This window comes from Netta rufina, assembly GCF_964035555.1.
Source record: "Netta rufina genome assembly, chromosome: 14".
In the NCBI taxonomy this organism is placed as follows: domain Eukaryota; kingdom Metazoa; phylum Chordata; class Aves; order Anseriformes; family Anatidae; genus Netta; species Netta rufina.
Window position 1 is genome coordinate 7,848,946 of NC_140137.1, and position 24,656 is coordinate 7,873,601.

The 24,656-nt window shown below is 49.3% G+C and overlaps 1 protein-coding gene across 1 annotated transcript in view; it reads right to left on the reverse strand.

Annotated features, from left to right (window-relative positions):
- Positions 1–24,656, reverse strand: part of SIL1 (SIL1 nucleotide exchange factor) — an 85,189-nt gene that overhangs the window by 36,468 nt on the left and 24,065 nt on the right. The window contains exons 5-6 of the mRNA XM_084295267.1: positions 3,545–3,665; positions 2,168–2,264 (exon numbers count right to left, since the gene is read on the reverse strand). Coding sequence (XP_084151393.1) covers positions 2,168–2,264; positions 3,545–3,665 — 218 coding nt within the window. The remainder of the gene's footprint in view (positions 1–2,167; positions 2,265–3,544; positions 3,666–24,656) is intronic.

Sequence of the window (24,656 nt, forward strand, 5' to 3'; positions counted from 1 at the left end):
GTCTGGGCCCTTCTGGGAAGCCCAGGAACTCGCGTGTCCATAAAATATGGCTCGTGGATACTAGCACACATTCCCCCAGCAGCTTAGCACCTAACGCCTTGTACCCCGTTTCCACACCCCATGCACTGATCAAATCAACACAGAGCACAGGGACAGAGCAACCCGACGAACCAAGAGCAGCAGCAAGGCGCAGCAGGCAAGGAGAAGGCTCTGCCAGGGACTCGAGAGCCCCAGAGGCAGCAGAGACCTCTCCTCCTGCAGCAGCACTGGTGACACTGGGACCAGCAGGGCACAGCCTGCTGCTGCACGAGGACAGGAAAGCAGAGGCCAGGCTGAAGACGGACTGCCCAAGACCAGGAGAAAGCAAGGAAGAGTGATGGCAGTAAAAGCCCTGGCAATCTAGTAGCAGTTGTACAATCTGCGCTAATGACCGCTGGCCTAATTACTGCAGGAACTGCACAGGCACACAGAACGCTGTCCCCACTCCAGCCACACTGAAGGAATTGCTTTTGCAATAGCATATACAGGGGCATGCTTGGTGTAAAACTCAATTTACTTTGACACTGTTACTTCAAGGATGAATTTGCTCCCTGCAGGAGTGATTTTAAATGGAGTACTTTAGGTCCATTAGATATCGCGGGTGTTAGCCCCGTTGCTGGGACAATAGCTATTCTAACAGTTTTTTTTTTAAACATGGCTTATTTTCACGTAATAGAGTATCACTAATTTTTGCATTTAAATGGCACTCATTTCCAGAAGTCCTGCTATCAGTAATGCTAGCTGCTGCATAAATAATCTTACAGAAAACAAAACATTGCCCTGATGTCAAACAGAGGGAAGATTCTCCTGGGACTCAAAGACAATGGCCATGATTCCCACCTCCAATTTCCTTCAATGCCAAGGCAGCAGGAGGAGCTGGGGCCTAAGGAAATACTTGGAAGTGGAGAAGGAGACAAAAGCTGCGATCAGCCTTGCAGCTCACTCATCCCACCGGTGTCATGCCAGTGGCTGCTCCTGTCCTGGGGACCAGCTCCAAGCCTGGAGCTGGCTGAAAGCAGCACATACCTTCTCTATTTGACTTTGAATTGTCCACTTTCTGCAACTAAACGGGAAGTTTACAGCTTCTTTAGGTTAACTTCAACCTATGCTCCACCAAAGCCATTTGTGGTTTTTACTACCCTGGCGTGAGGTTGGAAACTTAAACCACAAGATCACTTCTGGATCCAAGGGTGCCAGTGGCAGGGGATGGTACATCCAGTGGCTTGTCACCATCACTGAGTCCAAAATAAAGAGCCTTTTTGTACTTCCTCACTCTAATGAGGATAACGAACAGCAAGTAGCCTCCTTTACAAACACCATCACACTGAAATCCATTCCACTTCGGGGGTTTGCAGACATTTTCGTGGCAGATGAACAAGTAAATCAAAACAACAGGTAAAAATGCAATACAAACAATGGAAAGGAGATCAGCCCATGGGTTCACGCAAGTGTTTGCAAGCACCTTTTCCATGTTATTAATTCAGGTCTAACCACACCAGTATCCAAACAGAAAACCCAGGGGAGCAGCATCACAGCAGAGAGCTCACTGACTGCGCCTCCCCCGGGTTCCCAGGAAAGATCCCGTAATTTCATGTGAGCATTGCTATACAAAGAATGACAGGAAGAAATCTGGTGGGTAGATAGCTTGTGAGGATGGGTATGTGGACACTACGTCTGGCCTGCTCGCTGAGATCCCACTGACTCGAGTGAAGCCCAGGCCGCACCGCTGTACGCTGGCTGATCCCAGCCCGCTGTACCACTGCAGCCCCCTCCCACTGACAAGCCATGGGATAATTATTGCCAGGAAACACTGAAACGAGACAATATACTTAGTTATAAGGAGCTTGCAAAACAGGGCCTCTGTGGTAGAAATGAATTAAATGGGCCTGAACAGAAGTTTTCCATTTTAACAGAAAACCTGGGATTAATGCAAAAAGGGGTGAGAGTTTCCCAGGGAATTTTACCACTGACAGAACAGCAAATGTATTTTAGGTCCATATTCACCAGGTGATTAGTCTGGACAGCATTTTCCCAGGTAATTGCTTTAACCATATTTCCAAGACATGCTACACAGGGCATTCGCATCAGCACACTGTGCATTGCTGTAGAAACAGGGAACTGTCTTTACCATTCTTTCCGCCTTCTCACTTTCCTTCATTTTAGCCAATGCCTTTTTGAGCTCCTGGGACGTGAATGAATTTGAGTCAATATCCATCTTGTCCAGCCTTGCAGAGGAAACAAAACAAAACATTACACGAATGAACAATTTTATCAATAACATTCTCATTGTAATATATTAGCAATGGATAATATCAGGTGAAAAAGAGCTAAGAGAGATAGACCAGCACATATCTCACTTAAAACACGCTGGAAAAGCTCCACACTCAACAAAAGGTTAGTCCCAGTGCTGTATTTTTTGTGTGGTTTGCAGACACCTCACCTTGACAATCACAAAAGGCTTCAGAATCTGCATGCAGACCCAAAATCTCAAGCTTTAACACAGCAAGAATCGCTGATTAATTTATGCCCCTGCTTTCATGTAGGAATACAGAAAAATAGGAAATGTTCATGTGAAAAAAGGAAAAAGCACCACTGTGTCACTAGATCGTTGCTAAGGAATCGCAAGCTTTAGCAGAGATATACAGCTGAAGTTCTGGTTATCATCGTATGCTATAGCTTTATTACAGCAAGCCTAAGTTCAACCAGAAATTTCACAAAAATGCTAAAAAGATAAATATTTTGTTGCTTTTTTGTTGATCTTATTGGCTCAGGGAATTTATCTGGGCCGTAAACACTCCTGTACAGGGAAAAAAAAGGGAAGCCAACCACTAAGACATCATGAAGTTAATGAGCTCCATTCCCCAAACAAGAGGAGCTACAGGGAGCAAGGGAAAGGCTATTTGCAACGTCAAATTCCCTGCACTTCAGGAAAGAAAGTTCCCAGTAGTAACTGGATGTGTCTTTGTTAAGAGTGTGCCAAAGGGAAAGTCAGCACGAGAGAAACTTTAACACGAACCTGGGTGCAGGGAAGGCTGTGTGATCAAAGGGGAACATCAGGGGAACTCATGTAAATGAATGCTGCAACCCTCCTGAGAGCACCAAGCTAAAACCATACTGGATCGGACTCAGGTCAACACAAATGAAGCCCCTCACAGCTGCTCTGATGGTTTAAGCTTAGAAAGTAGTTTCAGCCTGATTGCTGTAGATAGTTCAAAGGAAAAAATGTCATTCAGAGGAGCCAGGTTGCAAATTCAGTTTTGGCAGCATGGCACAAGAAGCCATAAAGGCAGCTCTGAATACCCACTCAGGGCACATCTACCACCATCCGAAGGGATCACAACGGATGGAGGCCAGGTTTCAGCATGGCTGGACCCATAAACCAGCAATTAAATCTCCAGAAGACACAGCAATTGAGTGCCCCAGGGAACCTGGCTGCTAATAAAAGACACAAAATCCCTAGTTTGGCTCTATGCAGCGCAAAGGCAGGTGCTTTGCATCACTGTACCTTCTTCTTCTTTTCTCTTCTCTCGTGTCACTTTTTCCATTTTCTCTGTCTGGAAGCCGGGCTTCTCTGTCTCCTGTCTGCAGGTTTAGTCGTACGTGCGACCCCGCAGGAACAGCCTGACCTACAAACAAAGGTCAGATGCTTTAGGCCACGCACACCATTACAGGTCTGCACACAAAGGGCAAGCTGAAGTCCCACGCTCCTGCTCGAAAGAACCACACAAAAATAAACAAATAAATAAATAAACACAAAAAAAACCCTCATCCTACATGGCAAGAGAGAGCAAGCTATTGAGTGCTGGCCACCCAACCCTCCGGTAAAGTCTTCGTGCCACAAGTGCTATTTTAACCTTGCAGAAATGCCACGCTGACCTTACCCACCGATTCCTAAGCAAGCATTAATAATCTACATCAGGAGTAGATTTCGAGACTATTTGGAGAAAGGGGAATAGACTGCTGAATATGGGCAGGCAGCATAAAACACAGCTGCCAAAATGAAATCAAAGCATACATCAGAGTACAGCCTGGTGTGCTGAATATCAAGTGTACCGAGGCGAGGTTGTGTTGGTTTGGAAATATTGTATTAAAAGGAATAACTGATCACTACTACCTGCCAACAAAAATATACAGAATACATTAAACTTCGCTTTTAAATGCATAAAAGTTGGGAAATTCAGAGTGTTTTTTCTTGGTCACAATTACCAGAAACACATCATGACGGCCACCTGTTGCACAGGGATGGAGAGATGACAGTATTTGGCTGCTTCTTCTTGATTTCGCCTCCTTTCCTCTTAATGCAATAAATTTGCCTGCTTAGGAAAGCAGGATCAGAGTTAAAAAAACATAGAGATCTCAGCTCACATCCAGAAGCACACAGACAGACACACAGCTGCTCACGATCTCCGTGCTCATTCCCTCTTTAGTTTTTCCTTCGTTTCCTTTTAGCTAAGAAGATGCCTGGAATAAACCAACACAGCATGTAGGAGACAGGTAGCATCTCCTATCAAAGGGAAGTGAAGACAAGGCTAATTATTTTGTACAATAAATACATGTTCTCATAAACCAAATCCTCTAATCTAGGGAACCTCCGGACTGATTGCACCTCCTGAAGACCAAAGAGACGTGTCGCTGATCAAAGGACGCGGCGCTTGCTATGCCAGACCCGATTGTTTGTCACAATTCAGATAAAAACATTTCAAAGCCTGAAGCCATGCAGCAGGTACAAATGCTTGTATAAAAAGGGAGAAATCCAATTTGGAGGATTTCTGGGTGCATTTCTAACAGCTGTTCTTTCTCTCCCACCATAACCTTCCAGCAGGATGTTGCACTGGTTTGATATGTGAAGGGACCAACGTGTTCGTCTGTCTTAAACTCAGCAAAGCCAGGCTCGTTACGCATCCCCTGCATGCAGGTGCAAGGGCACACATCCATGGGCGAGCCTACTGCTCCTTCACTTGTTATTCCTGGGAGCTTTAACCCACGTGCCTGCGCAGAGAGGAGCACGTTCCCATTTTCAGAAGGGGAGCTGTGCAGCAAGGTGCTGTGGTGGCTGAGCTGTTCCCCTCACAGGCTGTGCAGCTGGGATGTTTCTTGAGGCAGGGAACTGCCAGCAAGAAAAAAAAATAAGGTATCAAGTGGCATTATATGCTGAATATATGGGATGTCTTCCTCCTCCACGGGCACGACCATCACTTGGCCGAGGAGATGGTGAGGAAGAAGCTGGGTCCTTCCCATCGCCGAGCGAGAGGCTCTCCTCACCGGGTCAAAAGCACTCGGGCAGCCCAGGTTGCAGCCACGGCATCTGCTCGAGCAGCTCCTGCTCTGTCGAATGCGGCCAGAAATAAACGTCCCTGTTACAACAGTACAGTATATGCTGGCTTTCATGTTGCTGGTGCATCTGGCCACATTAGTTCACTCTGTTGCCAGGGGAGAGGCACGAGGCTGACGGGCTTTACTTAAAAGAAACATAAAAAAGCAAAGCACTGGAGCAGCCTCCAGTAGGGCTGGATGACTCCCATGTGACCAGTCCTCCCAGTTGCTATTTTCAGCAAGCAGTAAATAAAAGAGGATCTGAATCCCAGCGTGCACCAACTCGCAAATCCAGCACGACTGAATTAAGGATGTTGCCATCAGAGAAGACACAACCCTTTCTACTTCTGCTTCCTCACACTTTCCCAAACCAAATCTGACTAAGGCTGTCCAAACCCCAGAGCAGAAATCTCGGCTCTGATGTATTTAAACAGCATTCATTGCTGCAGGAATTTCTTCTTGCCACTGTGCACAGCGGCACAGGTTCATGCCACAGCAGGACAAACATATTGCCTTATTAAACAAACCCAGAAAGACATCTCTGTTTGCAGTAAAAAGATTCGCGCGGTCGCTTAAAATATTCCAGATGTTTGAGCCGGGTGAGGTCTTCAGTCTTGTTTAGTTTGGGATATTTTAAAGCATTATTCATAAAGCGTGTTTCAGGGTGGGTTGGCTTGAATAATGTGATTAAAATTGCTGATTTAAACGAGCAAGCTGGAAATCTTGAATTTTAATCTTGTTTCAGTATGTAGCTTCTAGACATTTCCTTTAAAAACAGTTGATTCTCTTTGATTCCTATAATTTGATACTATTCAACAACTAGGAGCATGCACCGAAGCTATACATATGTAAGCAATTACCCAGCTTAACGTTCTGTTGATACAGAATCACATCCTTAATAGCTTTTTTTTCCTAGAGGAATTCATTTTTACTTATTGTTTGTATTAAGTTGCATGTGGAAACCAAAACTCAATTAAAAACTGTAACAATTTTACATTTAAGCGATTTTCTGACCTTTTTTTTTTTCTGCTCGATGCCTCAGAAAAGTAGCAGATGATTACCCCGACAGGTACGCGCTGCACGCCCGAGCGCTGAATCACAGCTCCCACACGGCCTCACCTTGCAGACACCTCAAAATCCTCCTGCTGCTCCGTCTCCTCCCGTCCCACTGCCTCGTTTCCTCGAAGGGGAAGGAGAGGTTTCCCTTTAATTAATTTCTTGGTGAGCAGAAAGAGCTGCCTAAAGTGTGAAAATCCCTCCACAACCCCACCGAAAAGGCTGGAGAGCTGCTGCTGGAGGAAGCCAACAGTCTCCTTCCCCCACATCCCGTCTGCGTTCCTCACACCTTACACAAAGCCCACCCCTGGAATTTTTTAGGCCATAATTTGAAGGATTTGAATAAGCACAATTGCATTAGCTTGGGCTTGCTCTGCTGGTCCAGGAAGGCCAGACAGGAGCGGCGTGCCCAAATCGTGCAGGGTTTCGGAGGTCCTCCTGCTGCCTGAGCATTCATCACGTCGGGATGCGTCCTGTCTGTCCTGAAAGTTGCTTAAAGTGACACCGAGGGAAGAATTTAATTTATAGCCCTATTCTTTTAATCTTGGACAGCCAGATTTTTTCAGACATCCGTTTATTCCTCCTTATAATATATTAGATGGAGTAACTGCACCAGAGTCAGCTTCGAGGCAGCAACTCACTCTCAGGGGTTCTGCTGACATTTATAAACTGATCCTATTTCTCTCTTGTGTTTTATGTTATCAGCTAAACCTGTCGGCTTAAATTATTGCCTTGTAACCAAATCACAGTTATCTATTATTCTGTTATGTGTACGTTTCTGAAGCTCTGCCCCTATATCAAGTTTTGCAGGGGCTGAAAACAAGACTATAAATAAATAAACAAATGGAAAACACAACACCCCTCCGTCACACACACAGCTACGGGAAGAAGCAGGCATGGTAAACGCAGAGTATCTGAAGGCAGTGAGGTGTCACGTAATATCCAGGTGAGCCCACCTCTCCTTTCCTAGACAAGGATCAAATGCCAGCCATGTTTCCTGTATCCCCATGTTTCCGTATCCCCATTTTTCAACGGGGGAAGTTTTATATCATGTATACACACGCAAACCTCATATAGAGGTCCGCAATATCCCACTGAGTTTCCCCATCTCCTGCCCGCCTCCAACTCGAGCTGTGGTCCATCGATGTGCCCAGCAAGAGCAGCGCACCACGGATGTGGGATTGTGCCAGGATCACCCTCCTGCTCCGTCCTGTCCCCAGCACAGCATTGCTCTGGGATGTTCTGCAAGCAGGAACAGGGCACCACAGCACCCCCGGGCAGCCCCTCGGCCCCTGCTCCTTCACATCCTCCTGTCTGCTCACTCCCCGAGCCAGCATCCTCATTTGCCATTGGAAAAAAAAAAAAAAAAATCTATTCAGTATGAACACAACCCACCGTTACAAGTCAGAGACTGGCTCCACAGTTCTTGGAAATCATCTTGGTGTCTGAGAGAGCATCAGATACGATCTACCTTTCCTTGCTCTTTGTTCGTTTCGGTGCAGGTGAGTGACAAGAAGGGCCTTTCTCTCTGATAGAGGCAACAAAAGAATCTGCAAATCGATACCTGAATGTTCCCAGCAAAACAAACTGGCAGTGCTGCAGTACTGAAAATAATAAGGCTGCACAAGACTGGCAGAGCGTTCTCAAGAAGTGATCTGATGACACCACATCTCCGCCTTCAAAGAAAATAATGATTAAAAAGCACGAGGAGACAAACCCCAGGAAGCAGCACAGCTTCCCTCTGCTGCGGCCCAGGAACCACCAGTGCCAATTTGGAGCACTGAAGGAATGCTGGGGCATCCCGGTGTCTCCTGAAGCCCCAAAATCCCATAACCAGCCGAGGGACAGCACCAGGATTATCCCCAGTGCGGCTCAGATCAGAAAGAGCCGCGGCCTCTTTGCTGCAGAGAGCAGGGGACAGAGCCCAGGCTGGAGCCAGGGGACAACTCCTTGCCTGGGGACGCTCATGCAGGGTGGTGACGACAGCCCCGGCACCCCCAGGCTGCCCTCACGGCCCTGCCTGCGGAGCTGCTGGGATTTCACAGGAGCAGCCAGGTGAGCTCTGACGCCCGCTTCCCACACTGAATGCTGTGCTCGAAGAAAATCAGAGGAACCAGCCTGAATCTGGAGGGGTTTGGTGTGTGTGCTCCGACTCCGGCCTCGCTGGTTAGCAGTGCTGAGCAAGGAGGCAGCCGGAGCCTGGTTTTTTTTTCCTGTAAGGCTGAGTCACAGCACTCCTCGGACTGCTTGTTATTTCAAAACAGAACATTTTTACATACAAAAGGAAGAGAAGATGTGTAGCAGGCACAGGTCAAGAAGAGATGGATTACTGATGGGAAGAGGAAGCACAGAGCCTGAATCTCATTTTGCTATTTCCTGCACTTTTTTTTTTTTTTTTAATCTTTTCTGCTTAGCTTTCTGTATTAGTTCATCCAGCACTCCCAGGTAAGCGCCACCTGGAAAGGGAATTAATATGCTATTTATCACCTCTTAGGGCTGGGGGAGGTTCAGCAGCAGCAGGCCCCAAAGCTCCCCGCAGAAGCTGCCCCAGGCATTTCCCCCTGCCCCTCGTTGGCAGCACGGGCAGCGAGGGTGAGGTCTCAGCTCCTGTGGTGCTGGATCGAGAGCTTCACACAGATCCTACAGCCACTGTGTGCACAGCTCTCGTTTTCACCAATTCTGCACTTTCTGCTGGGAAATGCCACCCTCTGTGAAGCCCAATCCTCCTTGCTGCCCATCGCTCCCTGCCTCCTCAGGTCTGCACAGTGACAGCAGGGGCTCTAATTACCTACTGTAATTAATTAGAAACTCCTTTTTATAACTACCATACGCATGCCATGTTCATAAACTGTTCCTTAAGGATGTGCTTGCGGCATCTGTAGGGGATCGCATCTCTTCCAGGGCTGCCTGGATGGCTGGCAGCATCCCTGGGCTGCCTCTGTCTGCAAACAAGAAGTTCTTGCAGTGTCAAGCTGGTTTTATCACCGTTATTTTGTATTATTATTGCACCTGGGAGACCTCAATACGGACAAAGATCCTGCTGTGCAAAGTACCTACAAGAACAAAGAGACTTCTTGGGATTGCAGAGGAAACCACGGTAGAGGAGTTTTGTCCTTATGGCAAGAGCAAACAACAACTTGAATCGTTTTCTTTTGTTTTCCAGAGTGCACAGACAAAGACAGAGCCCAAAGGGCCTGCTCCCAGGCTTGGTGATGCTGAGGGGAACCCACCTGTGGGGCTGAGCCCTGGGTGAGCAGGGTGTGCAGCCCTCTGGGAAGCCCCATGGGGTGCAGGCCATGCCTGTGCGCTCTGGAAGGACTCCCAAGCCTTCCTACAGGGTAGCCCTGCTGCAGCATAAAGCCACCAAACCCCAAAGTCTCAGGTATTTAACTTCTTCTTACTCAAGATAAGCAAAACTGTTCTAAATTGCACGAACACAGGATTACTACAGTGTTATGGGCATCGACACCCCACAAGCTGCCAGATGCAGGGGCTGCGTCCCTTTGTGCTCAGTAGCTCTCAGCAGCATCCTGCACCAGCATCTTCCAGGAATGGCTGAATCTGATGAATTATCGAGAGACTGAACAAACAGTTTTAAAAAAACAAACAAACAAACAAGGATGTTTCACATAAAAGACACTTAGTTGGCCTGTTTATCTGACAAATTCTTCCTGTAATACTCCGAGCTATGCTAATAAACACCCTGTCAAAATGGTGATGTCTAAATCCAGAACCTCCAACCCTGCTTTTGCTCCGCTCCGAGCAGGGACAGAGATATCTGAAACGCTTTCCAGCTCACCAAGAGTGAACCCGTTCCCAGCTTCTGGCAGCAAAGCCACCCCAGGAGCACCCCACAGCACTGCACGGACCCACCCCAAGGCGCCACCCTGTCTGCTCTCACCCAGGGGTCCCAAGGAAGCAGCCCCATTTTTGGCTGGATTTAGACCATAAACAGTGCGCAAGGAATGGGCCGCTCCCCATTCATTTCTCATTTGGTGAGGTGGAAGCTACTTACTGGTCCTTACTGGGACACTGTCTTCCAGTGGCTGATGCCGTGGGGCTCTCAGAGCACTCAGGGTGCTGTGAAACCAGGATTACAGAGAGACAAGTGCCCCCGGCAAACTCCTGGAGAACTATCTTTCTTGCATCATACGATTTTAATGGCAACAGCTTGCCTGCTGCAGTAATGATGAGGCCTCTAAACACCATCCGTCAGGCCTACAGCTCAAACGCTTGTTTATCTGGAAAAGGATTTAAAGCTCCTCTTTTGTTCTAGTGCAGGGAGGTCTTTGTGATTTGTTTCCCTCAGCATATATAATGAAAATCTTTTTCAAATGTCTTCAGCATCCAATCCCTCCTTCCGTGACTCGACCCGCAGCTAAAGGAGAACAAAGCCTTGCAAGGAAGGCGCCCTCCAAGAAGTAATACTTGGTTAGACATGCGAAAGCATCAGTTAAATTTGGACACTCAGCTGGACCGCTGCTTATGACTGCCAATTTGAGCCGAGCCAGCTCTCTCCCACTGCACCACTATTTGTGCTCTCTCAATTACCGGCGAGCACCAGGAGCTGGGTTATTCAAACTCGCTGCGCCCTGCGAGCGCCGGGCTCCAGCTCCTGCCAAACCCACCTGCTGCCTTGGCTTGGCTTGGCCTCCAGGAGAGCAAAACAAGAGCCGAGCGAGCTGCCAGCCTGGAAAGCCATCAAAACTCCAACATCCTGGGGCAGGAGGAACCACAGAGGACAAGAGAGATGGTGGTCAGGCACAGGGCAGAGAATGCGTCTCCTGCCAGGCGTCCGCTGCTTTTTGGGATGCTGAGAGTGAACAATGGGAGCAGAGGCAGATGCTAGCAAGGAAAAGTCTTCGGGAAGGAGCGATGGGAGGGCTCCGAGAGGACATATGGAGCCTCTCTGATGGGAGGCCCTCCTGTAGCAGCTGTTGATGTATCTGCTGCTGCCGCCAGTAGAGAAAAGCTTCAGCCGGCACAGAGCTCCCCGCAACAAGTGCTTCTGCCCTTCCACCTCCCTCTGCAGAGGCTTCTCTCCCCCTTGCACTACAGCAGCAGGAAAAGCACCAGGAAAAGAAAAATAGTAGCACGGAGGAAGAAGGAAGAGGTGCCCTTTTGTAAAACTGGCAGAACTGTGTTTTGACTTTACAAGCAAAACTTTAGCTCCAGCTTCGAGCCAGTCGTTTCTTATGCACTACCACACAGCCTCGGTTACAGCGTGATGCATGTGTTCAGTGATTCCATACGAAGCACTTAATTTATTTTCTGCTCTCATATTGGGCTCGATTCTGTGAATGCTGGCAGTCGGGAGAGTTTAATCCCCCAAAGGTCCAGGCAGCAGAAGAAAAGCGGAGATGGGAGGTGTGCAGCCACGCTCGGATCGTTTCAGCCACCAAACGGCTGGGCTGCACGGACGCGGGGCTGACCTCTGCCTCACCACGTCGGCATCAAACAACCACAATTTGCAAAAGCCAGTTGTAATCCCTCACCAGCTCACCAAGTTATTTATTCCTAAGCCTAAACTACTTCATAATGTCACCGCAGCCTGTGAAATAATTGTCATCCCACAGGTGTATTTGTTACACTTGAAAGCCCGTCTGGGATGCTGCATGCTTATCTACATTCCGGGAAGATCAATGCAGAATGTAGGCAGAAAAGAAAAATGAGGATGACCAGGAGAATTGAGAATCTAACAGAAGGAACAGGGGATGATATTTATCCTGCCTAATTTTAGTAATCTAATAGTTAGATACTCTTCCTGAGCTAGGCAGCTCTGGCTTCTTTCCTGTGAAAGAGATTTGCACCTCCCAAAAAATCCACCACAGCTGGCTTCAACATCTGTCCTGGAGAAGGAAAAATCACCCTCAAAGAGCCTCTCTCTCTCTCTCTCCAATGAGCACTGATATGACCACCACAGATGAACACAAGGGCAGAGAAAATTGCCCTCAAGGAACCCGGCGATGCAGAGGCATGACAAGGACAACTGCTCTCTCGGGAGGGATAAGCTGGCAGGACCAATGCCGGTGTGACAAGCAGGGGTCCTAAGCTTGGTCACGCTGAATCCATGGCTGGAAATGAGAAGCTGAACCCTAGGATTGTGCAACAGGAGGAGAAAGGGGCAATAAAAAAATAAATAAAGAAAGAAACAAGCCTGTTTTCGAGAGGAAAGGCTAGGAAGCTTCAGCAGGGGTTCTTCACGACCGGCTCTCAGTGGTCTCCGTTCCTCTCCCCACCTTCTGCATACGTAAAGCAATCAAGGCTGAAATGGAAGAGGCAGACACGTACCACAGAGGAAAAACAACCTTCCTCACAGCTCCAGCCATCCCTGGGAGCGTTTCAGGACACGCTGTGCTGCTGGCAGAGCACGCGGCGTGTTGACTCGGACTGCCTGGCCGCGAGACGCGTGTCAGCTGGCCCGGCGCACGCCTGCTCCACAGCAGCCCCGTTCCATCCCAACACCCAAATTCCCCCAGCCTACAGCATCCACCAGCGCCAGGAGAGTGCAGGGCCGCAGGCAGTTGGACAACATCTCCCCGGTTACACGCTGCAAGGTGCCTGATCCGAAAGGCACGGCTGCGAGACGAGCAGAGCGCACCGAAGGCACCGTCTGCCAGCTCTGCTGCCAAGCTGTAGTGAGAACGAATTTGAATAATAAAAGCTGGGATAAGGAGATGCCTTGGAGAGCGGGTTGGTATAGTGCCTTCCTAAGCTTCAATTTAAAGCCTCATTTCTATAGCTAATGCAGTCGTAAGGGACATTAGCCTAATTTTTGTCAAGAGAACTTGTCAACACTGCAGTATTTAAGAGAGGCGCTAAGGACTTGTTTTATCTCACAGACAGATCACGGAGGAAGAAAGTAGTTGTGCCGCCCCTGGTTTGTAGCAAAATAAATTGACGTTCTCCCTGGGCCTCAATGAGGGGATGGAGGATGCTTCTCTCTTTATTTTTTTTCTTTTTTTCTTTTTTCTTTTTTCTTTTTTTTTTAAAAAAAAGCCTTGCACTTTGCTCAGGGTGCTGTGCACCCGCTGCAGCAGAGATCGGGTCCAAACCCACCGCAGGATTGGGTATGGGAACCTACGGGGAGCTGCTTTACACACCCAGGACATCAGTCTCGTCCTTTCCTTTCCATATAGGTTAGGTAAAACATTTGCCCCAGTTCCTGAAGGGCCTGCTGATGGTGCTCACCAGTTTAACCACAGATTACCAGCAGACTGTGATTTCAGGGCTACGCTGAGAAGACTGCTGGTGGAGGCAGAGAATTGGCTTTGCCTCTTCAGCTGCTCCAGCAGGAGGCTGAAATGGAAATTGCCTGGGCTGCTTTTAAGTGATGCTCCTTGGGTGAGTCAGCAGAAAGCAAAGGACAGAGGCTGTAACCTGCATCTTCAGAGGAAAAAAAAAACTCATTTGCACGATCCTGTTCCCATCATACCCCTGCTAATATCTTTGGCATCTGTCACGGTAGAGTCATTCAAGTGCTACAAACTGCAAGTGCCTTAATACATTCCAGCACGCTGCCCCTGGCACACGCTCCCTTTGTCCCAGCAAGGCTGCTCCCACCCCGCTCCTCCCTCCCTGAGGGACACCATCCCCTGCAAGCCCCCCTTGACATCCAGGGGGGCTTATCCTCCAGCTGCACAGCACCAAACCGGAGCTTTTTAAAAGAATTCGTGTGTTCCTACAAGCCTGGGTGCATTAATGCTGGCATGGTTTGTGCTATCCACGTGCCAGCCTCAGAGCTGCATTTGTACCGAGTCCCAGATAATAATGTTGGTGCCATGGCACAAACACCAGGGCAGGAGCTGCAGCTCCCCAAATGCAAACCGCCCTCTTTGCAGGAGCACGATTTGGGGCTGCGGGCTGACAGGCAGGAGGACAGCTCTGCTCTGCTACAAATTCTGCACTCGCAGAAGAGCTAAATCATTACGATGGCCAGAAACGTCCCTTGGGAAGGAAATCCTCTCAAAGATAAATCAATAACTCAGTGTAATTTTAGCATGCAGCCAAGAGAATTTACATTGCCAGGAAGGCTGAGAGCTCTGCCACGGAGACAGAGCTGCAGCAGCATCAAATGGCCCTGAAGCACTCCCCCGAGCGAGAGCCCAGGCTCTGGGAACTGATCACAACGCCGGGAGCTTCACAAGAGCCTGGCCTCTGGTGTGACAGTCCCAGGAGGACGTGGCAGCAGGCAGGGACACGGCACGGCAAAAAGTCCCTGGCAAGGAACCTACCTCTCCCCAGCTGTCCTCCTCCACGGCCACGGCAGAGCTGGCAGACACTTCGGGGTCTTAGGGGTAAGAGCAGGGAAGCTGAAAGCACGAGTTTAAGGCAAGGGAAAGCGTTACAGCCACTGTCGTTACCCTCTGGCTGGGGTTACAGAGGTTCCCACCAGCCAGAGCATCTGCAAAATAAGGCGAGACAGTGATATGCTGCAGAGTGTGCTGTGATTAATGAGACTGCAATTTACGTAATTATATTAATGCAAAGTACACTTGGACCAATAAGTTCAAGGAAACTAATGACACTTTACGGCGCAGTTCAACACTGAGCAGTAACTCTGGCAAAAAGAGGGGAAAAAAAATAAATAAGGACCCTAATTATTCAGCAGTTCTTCTCCTCGCAGATTCTCAGGGTCAGCTTGGAGGAGAAGGTGGCCTGAATTATATTTTTGTTTCCAGAACATCAACAGAATTGCTAACTAAGTTCCAGCGGCAAGGTCGAAGCCTGCCTGTCGTCGTGCACGCCGTCCCCTCCCGGCTGCCGGCTCCAGCAGCGCCGTCAGCAGGCAGGTCTCGGGCTGGCAGCGTCTTCTGAGTGCGGGCTCAAGCCACCAGCAGCCCGCGATGCTCCTCCAGAGACACCTTTTTGCTCTGGTTCCCAGCACGGATGGATGAATTACAGCAAACTCCTTAGAAGCTAAAAGCAGTCTCCGTGAAAAGCAGGACTTGAAACTTGCTGAAGATAAGCTCGATGGGCGAACACCCCAATCCCTCTGGCAGCAATTTGCTGTATACCCACACCGCTCCCATCTTGTGGCCAAACCACCGGGCAGACGTGGAGCCTGTGCTGCTAACACCCCGAGGGCTGGAGACGTCCTTCTTGCACGCAGGGCGAGCAGCAAACACGTCCACAGCTGCCTGGGGAACCGGAGTGGGGCTGCTCAGCACAACGAGAGGATGTGGATGTGCCAACTCGTGCCATTCTTTGCCCCTCTGAAACGCCGAGGGCTGTTAGCAGAGCTGACCCAAAGGGGACTGGTTGGGTTGGCACCAGCCCTGAGCCAGAGCTGGAGATGTGTAATGAGCACCCCAAAGAGGAGCGCGGCATCCCGTTATGTTCCTATGATACAGGACACGAGGCTGTCCAAGAAGCCACCACAAACAAACCTGCGGTGACAGCACAGGACAGGAGACACAAAGACACCTCCGTGCCCAGCACAGACGCACACCAAACCCCACCAGAACACTGCACGTGGGCCCATTCGGGGCTCAGGAGCCCCAACACCCAGGGGCTACGAGGAGATAAAGCTCCCCAGCTAGCTCGAGGCTCGGCAGCGTCCTGCAAGACGAAACATGCAAAAAGCCAACTCGATGACTGGGAAGATACATATAAAGTAATCTGTCACATGGCAATTTGTGCGCACCCAAATGTCCTGCAATGCAATTAGAAATCAATAGCAAGAAGCAGAACCCCTCAACCACGCAGCAAAATATAAAGAACACTTGTAACATTGATTTTTTTAAAAGTGCCTAAGAGAAGACAGTTGCGAAAGAGCCTGAGAAATCAAAGCAAAATGCCTGAATTGAAGCCCTTTTTCTTAAAAAGACATTAATAATGGATTTTCAATGCAAGAAGAAAAACTGAAACCCACACCAAATTCTCCTGGTAATAACAGCTTTCTGCAAAGCCCAGCTATTAACGTAACAGGGACGTCCATCAATCAAGCACGCAGAAAGTACTTGGAGAGCTAAAAAAGGAGCAAGCAAACATCTGCTTTTGGCAACTTAAATTTTGCCCTTAAATGCAAGAACACAATAAATTGTTGCAAGGTTGGGCTTGAACTCATTTTCCTCCATCCTGGACAAGTAAATGCTGAGTATGGGAGTAAAGGTCCGCAAACGCAGAGCTCTGCTATTTGTGTGCAGGAGAAATTCGGAGAAACAGGCGGGATTTCACCTGTAGACTAAGCAGCACTTGACAAACACCCGTGCCTTTCTCAGAACCAACAACACAATCTCTTCCCAGCAGCAAACGAGTGGCAACACCCGCAGCGAAGTGACAGCGAACGATTCTTTGAGCCTGCAGCTTTAGCAAGTACCTTTTTGTAGTTCAGGAAGTTCCTCTGAACTCTTCTGCACCCCCAGCCATCCTAAAGCTGTCCAGGGCTCTGTTTACAAGCTGAAATGAGACCAGGGTGGGATGAAAAGGCATCGAGCTTGCTCTGAGGTAAGTCACATCCCTTCTCATTTCAGCTCCCCTCTTCCTGTTTCGGTGCAGTCCCCACGGGAAGCTGCAGTAATTAAGAGAGGTTTTGGTGCCTGCGCTCCCCAGGGCTCCCATCTCTGCAACACTGCGCTCCCACACAAGCTCTGTCTGACTGGGGTGTGAGCAGCAAACCTAACAACTGCTGGATTTACACAACAAAAAACCAACAGCCAACCAGCTGGCAAAGAAAGTGACTGAGGAGCCCCTCTGCCTCTGATATTTCCTCTTTCTTTAAACAAACTGGGTCAAAACAAGTGCTAACGAACAGAATTTACTGATTCAACTGGAAACCGTAGGCACCGCTGCAACTAAGTCTTAATATATTCTGAAGAGTGACACTATCAAATGACATTATGGAAGTCTGTATTTATTGTCTCCCCATGCTTGCTGTATCCAAGGTGCTATGTTACACTTAATAACAGCTTTTCTCCCCAGCTGCCAGTGTTGCAAATCCTGCCTGACACCTGACAAGCGAACGGTTGGGGTTAGCCTACCCCCCCAGGTACACACATCTCCACTCCATATGGAGCTTTAGCAGCGTGTGGAGGGATGAGTGATTAAAGCAGCACTGCCCAGGCGAGGCACAGGCAAGTACAGACCATCTCCTCGTGTGCTGGCTCCACAGGGCTCACCGAAGCAGCAGCAGCATCCTTTGGTCCCTCCTCCATGGACTGGAGCGAAGCAGAGGAGCCCAGCTCTGCTCCCTGTGACGTGCACCTCAAGGGCCCCGCATTTCACTTTCAGACCTTGGGCACAACCTTCCTCAAGCGTGGTCTTCACGGCATGTCGTGTTTTACCTGTCTGCAGGGTATTCTGAAGTGTGAAAGCAATTCACCTCCACACTCAGGCTGTACACGGGCAGTGCCTCGGGCTGCGGATGGGCGCTTGGCAAAGATGCTGCCGTCCCACCCTGCCTGCACCATCTGCACTGCGGAGGAGGCGGAAGAAATCACGTGAACCACCTCTAGTCCACTTGAAGAAAAAGGAAAATGATTTGTGGTGTGTTTTTTTATTGAGTATAGATGAGAGTGAACAGAGAAAACAGGCAGTGTAGGTGGTTTGACCTAACCCAAGGGCCTTTGTTGTCGGAAATGAAGGGGAGCGTACACACTCGCTCCCTGCAGAGCGGCTGCATTAACACCTCTCACCAACACAGCTTGAGTTGGACGAGCCTCGGCTTTTCCTTCTCTTCTCCGTGCCAGCAAACCCGGACTCGCCTGCAGGCAGCAAGGCAAAGGTACCAGCTCTCCTCTGGCTGCAGCCTCGCTCTGCTCCTCTTGCAGGATGGGTCCTTTCCATTCTGGAAAGGAAGCCAAAGTTTTGGAAAAGAGCACCTGAGGAGATCAAAGTAGGTGGAGAGATGATAAAACAGGACTTAGGATGAGAACAGTGCAAAGCTTCTCGCCTCATCTTCCAGGCTCTGGTCCCCAAGGTTGCCTTGGCTCTGGCCTCAGGCTCCAGCCCCGCTCGGCCCCACATCTCCCCAGCAGCTGGTCCCAGTCACCGCTTTGTCGCCTCTCTTCAGTGGGGTCTGCAGCAACTCTTCCCACGTTTGCTTCGTTTGGGTTTCAGCTGATGTTGGCAGGAGCACTCAGCATCACCACCAGGCCTTGCAGCTCACAGGGAGCCCAGAAGAGATCTTGTCTTGGGAAAGGAACCATCCTACAGAGTCCCACCAGGCCCCTTGGGAGACCATCCAGCCCAAGCCCTGAGCAGGGCCACCTCACATGCCCAGGACTGCACCCAGTTGGCTTTGGGGCATCTCCAAGGACGGGGATCCCACCACCTCTCTTGACAAGCTGCTCCATCATTCCATCACCCCCCAGTACAACAGATGTTTCTACATTTCAAAGAATTCCTTCTGTTTCATTTTGTTCCCATAACCTCTTCTCCTGTGGCGGGGCGCTGCAGGCTCCTTTCCCTCGCTCTGCTGCCAGTGCTGTCCTCACGCAGCCCAGGAGCCTGCTGCCACCTCTGCCCCAAGGGCACGCTGTTGGTCTGTGTTCAACCCCACAGTACAACGGATGAAGAACAGCTGAGCTTCATTTCAAATTAAAAAAGAAAGCAGATTATATCAAAAAGGTAAATGCATCTTACAAACGGTCTTGAAGATAACTTTAAAGGTGCTTTCGGAAACACCACCAGACAGAAGCAGAAAGGTTTCACTTTGGCTGCAAGACAAATGCTAAAAATAAAACCTGGTCTGGGGTTAAAATGTAAATTGTTGGTTAGATCTATTTATTCACACCCTGCAGTGATGGCAGAGACATGCAGCTTGATGTTTTTGCTTTTACTTTGTGGGATCATAGGCACATTCCTGTTATTGCCATTGCTGCTTGCAAGGTCTTTACAACCCTGGGAGATCTCCAGCAGAAGAAGAGAAGAAATACCAAGTGACAGACTGCATACATTAATTCCGTATTCAGATAACATCCTGGTGCAAGCGAATGACCCAAGCGAAACTTCCTGCAGTCTGAAGGAGTAGGGAGAAAATCAGGAGAGAAAAAAAGAATCTCTGAGCTGAAGAGCGAGAGTTTGAATCGGAAATGTTACCCCTAATTAGAATTTCCAACGCCACCATGCTTACTCCTTCCAAGATGTAAATATTTAATAAAAAATTAAACTTGAATACAGTTCTGTGAGGTTCTTCCAATCAACTGGAGTTAGCTCTACAAAATGTCAAGACAGACCCGGGGAGATTATAAGCTTCTTTCCCAAGCTTATGCTGGTAGAGCAGAGCTGGAAAAAAACAGATATCTATTGCTTAACTCTGAATTTGCCTTGAGATGCTAAAGGAAGCTGTTTCAGTAAGGCAGCGACATTTATTTTGGTGTGCGCTCAAGGAAGAACAAATGCAAAACAAGCTTCGAGACTTCACGAAACATCAAATAGCTGCTTTAATTTACATCTCAGACAAATTCCTTGCAGCTTCTAAAATGAAGGGAGGGCAGAGAGCAAAGAAAATACTCTGCCAAATCAGGACAGCATGATGGATACCTAGACTTTTCCTCAGAAGAGCAAGGTGCTTTTAAGCCAGAACGGAGGAGGCAGAGCACCTGGCTCTGGAAAGGGTTTGTGGAAAAACAGAACCTGTTCATACTGTGACCCCATAAATAAAAGTATGGAAAAATTAAAAAGAATAGTTGCAGCCTCATCTGAGCATGAGCACTGATTGTAGCCATGAACGGTGAAGGACCAGGATGAAATGTTCCTCACAGGAGCCATTTCACCGTGTGCCGAGTGCCCAGAAAATATCTCTGTGCTCACCCACCTACAGTCGGTTTCCTAGAAATTCTAGGAAGCAGAGTCCTCGGGCACATCCAGGAAGGAACAGCCAGAGCAGGACCATGGGAAAAATATTTTCTCCCTAGTTATGAAAAAGACAACGCTGTGAACTCGACAAACACAACTGGGACCAACAGCACACACTGAGGGTACGGCCACATCTGCGCCTCGTACGAAGGGTTCCGAACCGATCACTCTGGCCACGGGAGAAGGAAGGTGCTCAGACGGGCAATTCAAGATTACCGAGGCTGGATGCATTCCCAAAATGTTTTCCAAGAGGGAAAACATTTTTCTTCCAAAGCACTGTTACAAGCTTGAAATAAATACACAGACTGTTAGATAAAGACAGAGATAAAAATAGGCCCGTTATTAAATACCTCTTCTTTAACGAGGTTCATCCTTCTAAACAGTCACACCAAGGTTATTAACATTATTACAGAAAATACAGCATGCTCGCACATAAAAACCATGGCAAGATATTTCTCATCGCCCAGCACACACTGAAGCATCTCTCAGCAACTCAAATCATCCCCGGCTTGGCTAAAAAAAGATAAAAGAGAGGAATGAGATCTCCCCTGTCTGGGAAACCATCTCTCCTTTCAAAGCATTTTCTCCCTTCCAAACAATGTAAATTTAACTATGTGAATGATTCCCACTGCTTACACCCACTGCAATACAGCTGGCATGCTTACTCTCGGAGCTAATGCTACATTTACTCTGTAACACCAGCCAGAGCATCATCATTAAAGCTCACTCTGAAAATATTTTGAGAAAATGCAGCCTAACCTCCTATTGCTGCACAAAAAAAAAAAAAAAGCCCTTGAACCTGCAGCCCCTCCATCACCTGGCTTACAACTGCTTCAAGCCAACCACTGACACGCTGCGGGGGGCACGGAGTCCTACCAGCAGCCAGCAGGAGTCACCAGCTTGTCTCATGTGAGAACGCAGCAGTACAGAGTTCAAATGCTGGACGTAATTGAAAAAAAAAGTACTGGCTGTGTGTTAGAGGAGCTAGCAAACTTTTATCTGGGTTTGGGGAAAAAAAAACAACTGGCTCCCAGTTCACTTCTCTGAAGCTGACACCGTCACGGACATGCTGGCAAGAGCATGGGCTGCAAAACCTCCCAGGTCACAGAGAAGCAGACAAGAAACACGAGGGAACGACCCCGCAGCCAGGACGGAGCCCCCGGTGTGCGGCACCAACCTGCTCCTCCCGCAGCACCGAGCAGGAAGAAGGGAACCAGAACTCCACTGCTCCACCTGCACACTTCGTTGTCTTTTGTGGGAGGTTCTTGCAGTGTTTTTTTTTTCTCTTGTTTTGTTCATTGGTTTGTATTAAATGTGTTCAGGTGCTGGCCTACTGAGTGCTGCTGCTTGGTTTTGTACTTCCCGGTGAGAAAGGGAAAGGCTCCGCGCCTCTGGTGTCTGGCAAGGGCCAGCTTGGTGACCAAGGACCCAGTAACATTCACGGCTGTTTCTGCTACCTGGGCCTGAGGCAACGATGCTCCCAGCATCTCCACAGCTGCGGCCACAACGGCACCTCAGCAGGAGCTGCAAGCTGCTTTTACAGCCTGTATGTCCACGTCCAGGAGCGGGCATCCTTCAGACGGTACCTACTCGAACACACGAAGCTGCTCTCCACGTGCCATCTGAGCATCAATCAGCGCTGGGCTCTCGCTCTGTTTTACACTCTCGCCTTCCAGTGCATCCCACAGAGCCAGAAGCAGCATGGGAGGCTTCAGCCCGGCACTTTTGTCCGAAAAGACTTGTGGTGTAAGGAAGAATTAGGCAAGAGTTTGTAGGGGAGGCAGCCTGAAGAGGCTCATCCATCCTGGGACGTGAGGGTGAGAAGTCAAGGAAAGCACATGAGGATGGGGAAGCTGCGAGAAGGGAGCACAAAGGCATGCAGTAAGAAACCAGGCTTATAGGCATGAGATCCTTTTCGGATATCAAAAGCACGAGGATGGATGGAAGGACAGGCAGGAGAGCTACCAGCAGCCAGAACTCCAAGCTCTGAACATTTGCAATTGCTCTCAGGACTGCCTGGGCTTTCCTGTCGGCTGTGACCAGCCTGCAGCAGTCCCTGCTGCTGGCCAGAGCACGCCGTGACACCAGCACAGCCGGGATTTCTCCCTTCTGCAGAGCGGTAACAAGTTGAAAAAGAAAAGCAAGAAAGAGAACTGGAAAAGCAGCATTTCATCTGGTATAAATGAGGTTCACACACGTCAGGCTTTGCAAAAACAAGCGTACCCTTGTGGCTTACTGACATCTCTCGCAGCCCCCCTTGGCAGTGCTGACACAGATATTTCGGAGACCTGCCTACGACTGCCTGAGTCAGGTCGGGGTCACCCAGAAGCCGGAGATTGGAACAGATTCATTAATTCAGCAAAGCAATTAGCAGGAGGCAGGTCAGGCCACCCCGGTGAGCGGCACAGGCAAGACGCCCCCCAGAGCCAGGCGGGCTGTGGGACTGGTCTGGCACGGGACTGCTGAGCTGGGGGGGCTCCTTGGATGGGGAGCAGAGCGACACTGGCAGGGCACCTTGCGGCTCTGTGTGCACAGCCCTGATCCTGCTGTCACCTTTTTCTCCCAGCGTACAGCCGTGCGGGCTCGTTTGGAGGCTGAGATCTCCTGAAAGGAAGCCTGATAACGAAGCTGGACCCAGTTATTCCCCAGCCCGAGTCTTGCTCTTTCCAGCAGCGTCACAGCAGGGCTTTCAAAGGAGCTGCTAAAATTAACTCCCAGTGCGAATGCTGTCTTTGAGAGCCGTGTTTCCACATGCACAAAACCTTGTTTGTGCAGCAAATGAGACCCAGGAAGACCTGGGACAAACAGGAACAGCAAAGATACCTACTGACAGAGAAAGCAGCCCGAGGACCTTCGGAAGCTGCAGCCATGGATATTTAAATGCTAAGTGATGTATCATCAGCTCCCTGCTGAACTTAAGATGGTTTCATCTTCACAGAAGCAGCAACAGCAGCATGCTCACATCAACTTCCCTCTTGCAATTTGATCGAGAGCGGCAGTCGTGGCTGCTTATTTTTTTTTAACTGCAATATAATTAGGCACTTAGGAAAATGACTGCACAGTGCAAACGCTACAGAGTACCCGCAGGTATCGGCACGGAGCTCTGCATGTCACACGTTTAACCACAGCCCAAGGAACGGGCCAGCCCAGCTCCTGGAGCGTGTGCTGCAGCTGAGCGGGTGCCAAGACTTGTGCCTGACCCTGCCAGACCCGGCGCTGCAGCACCTCAGCCACCAGCACAGGATTTTGCTCTGCTGCTCCAGTCCTGCTGCTCTGGACCCAAGGAAGCCTTCCCGTGGCCCAGTGCTGGTTGCTCTCAAATGGAAACACGCACAGCAGACTGCAAATATTTTGATATTTTCAGCAGATGAGGCTCTCATTTGATCCGTCTGGAGCTGGAGACTGGCCGCATTAATTCACAACTTTAGACTGACAGCTCAGAAACCTGCCAGCGAGCTCCTGCCGTGCTGGGGAATGTGAAAGTGCTGCTGCCACCGAGGTGCACAGAGCCCAGCTGCAGCCCAGGCCCCCCCGCCTTGCTGGTTGCTGCGAAGGGAGGTGATGATTAACCCCCTTTTCCTTTCCCAATTAAACACTTGCCTTTTTCTGCTTCTTCAAAGCAGCAAGAGGATTACAGGGGTCTCCGGAAACTCAGCGGAGAGAAAAAGTCAAAGAAGAAAAGGGCTAGCTAAGAACACAACCCTCAGTGATAATGAACAATGAAAGAAACAAAAAAAAAAAAGGAGCAAATCACTGAAACCAGCCCAGAAGGATTGCTCAGCCCTGCTCCCTGCAGTCCCCGAGCTGGGGGCAGCTGCAGAAAGCACAGGGTGTACCACCACACGCATCCACTGCTCTGATGTTCTGCCCCAGGCATCTGCCCTTGCCACGGCCAAGACAAGATGCTGGACTGACATAAACCTTTGCTATAAGCCAGCACGGCCTTCTCATATTCACACGCTAAGTTTCCTGGCATTTAGGACCTCAAATAATGTCGCTCTCCACAGAGTTTGCCACCACATCCTTTTGCCTGACCTTCACGGCAAGGCCTTCCCAGAGGAGCAACTTCTGATGCTTATGTCAGGTGGAAAAAATCTGCTGGTCGGTGATGTGATTAGCTGATCAGAGCAAGCTGGTTTTCAATCATCAGCAGGAACAGCTCTCACCCTATGTTTCCCTGTGTTTTGTTTAGCCAAGTGCCCAAATGACAGAAATAAGTAGTGCCTCGGAAATGAAGCATTAATGTGCCCTCGGACGCTGTGTGGCGGGTTTGAGGTCACCTGGAAACATGGACTAAACGCATTTATATGCAGGAGCGCACAGAAAACTGTCAGTTTGACATAGAGGGACCAGAACAGCTGTGAGCGCAGTAATCTCAAGGACAGTTTTGTCATCGTGACCGTCCAGATAACCACAAGAGGTCCCCGCCTCGCAGGTTCCCCTCCTCT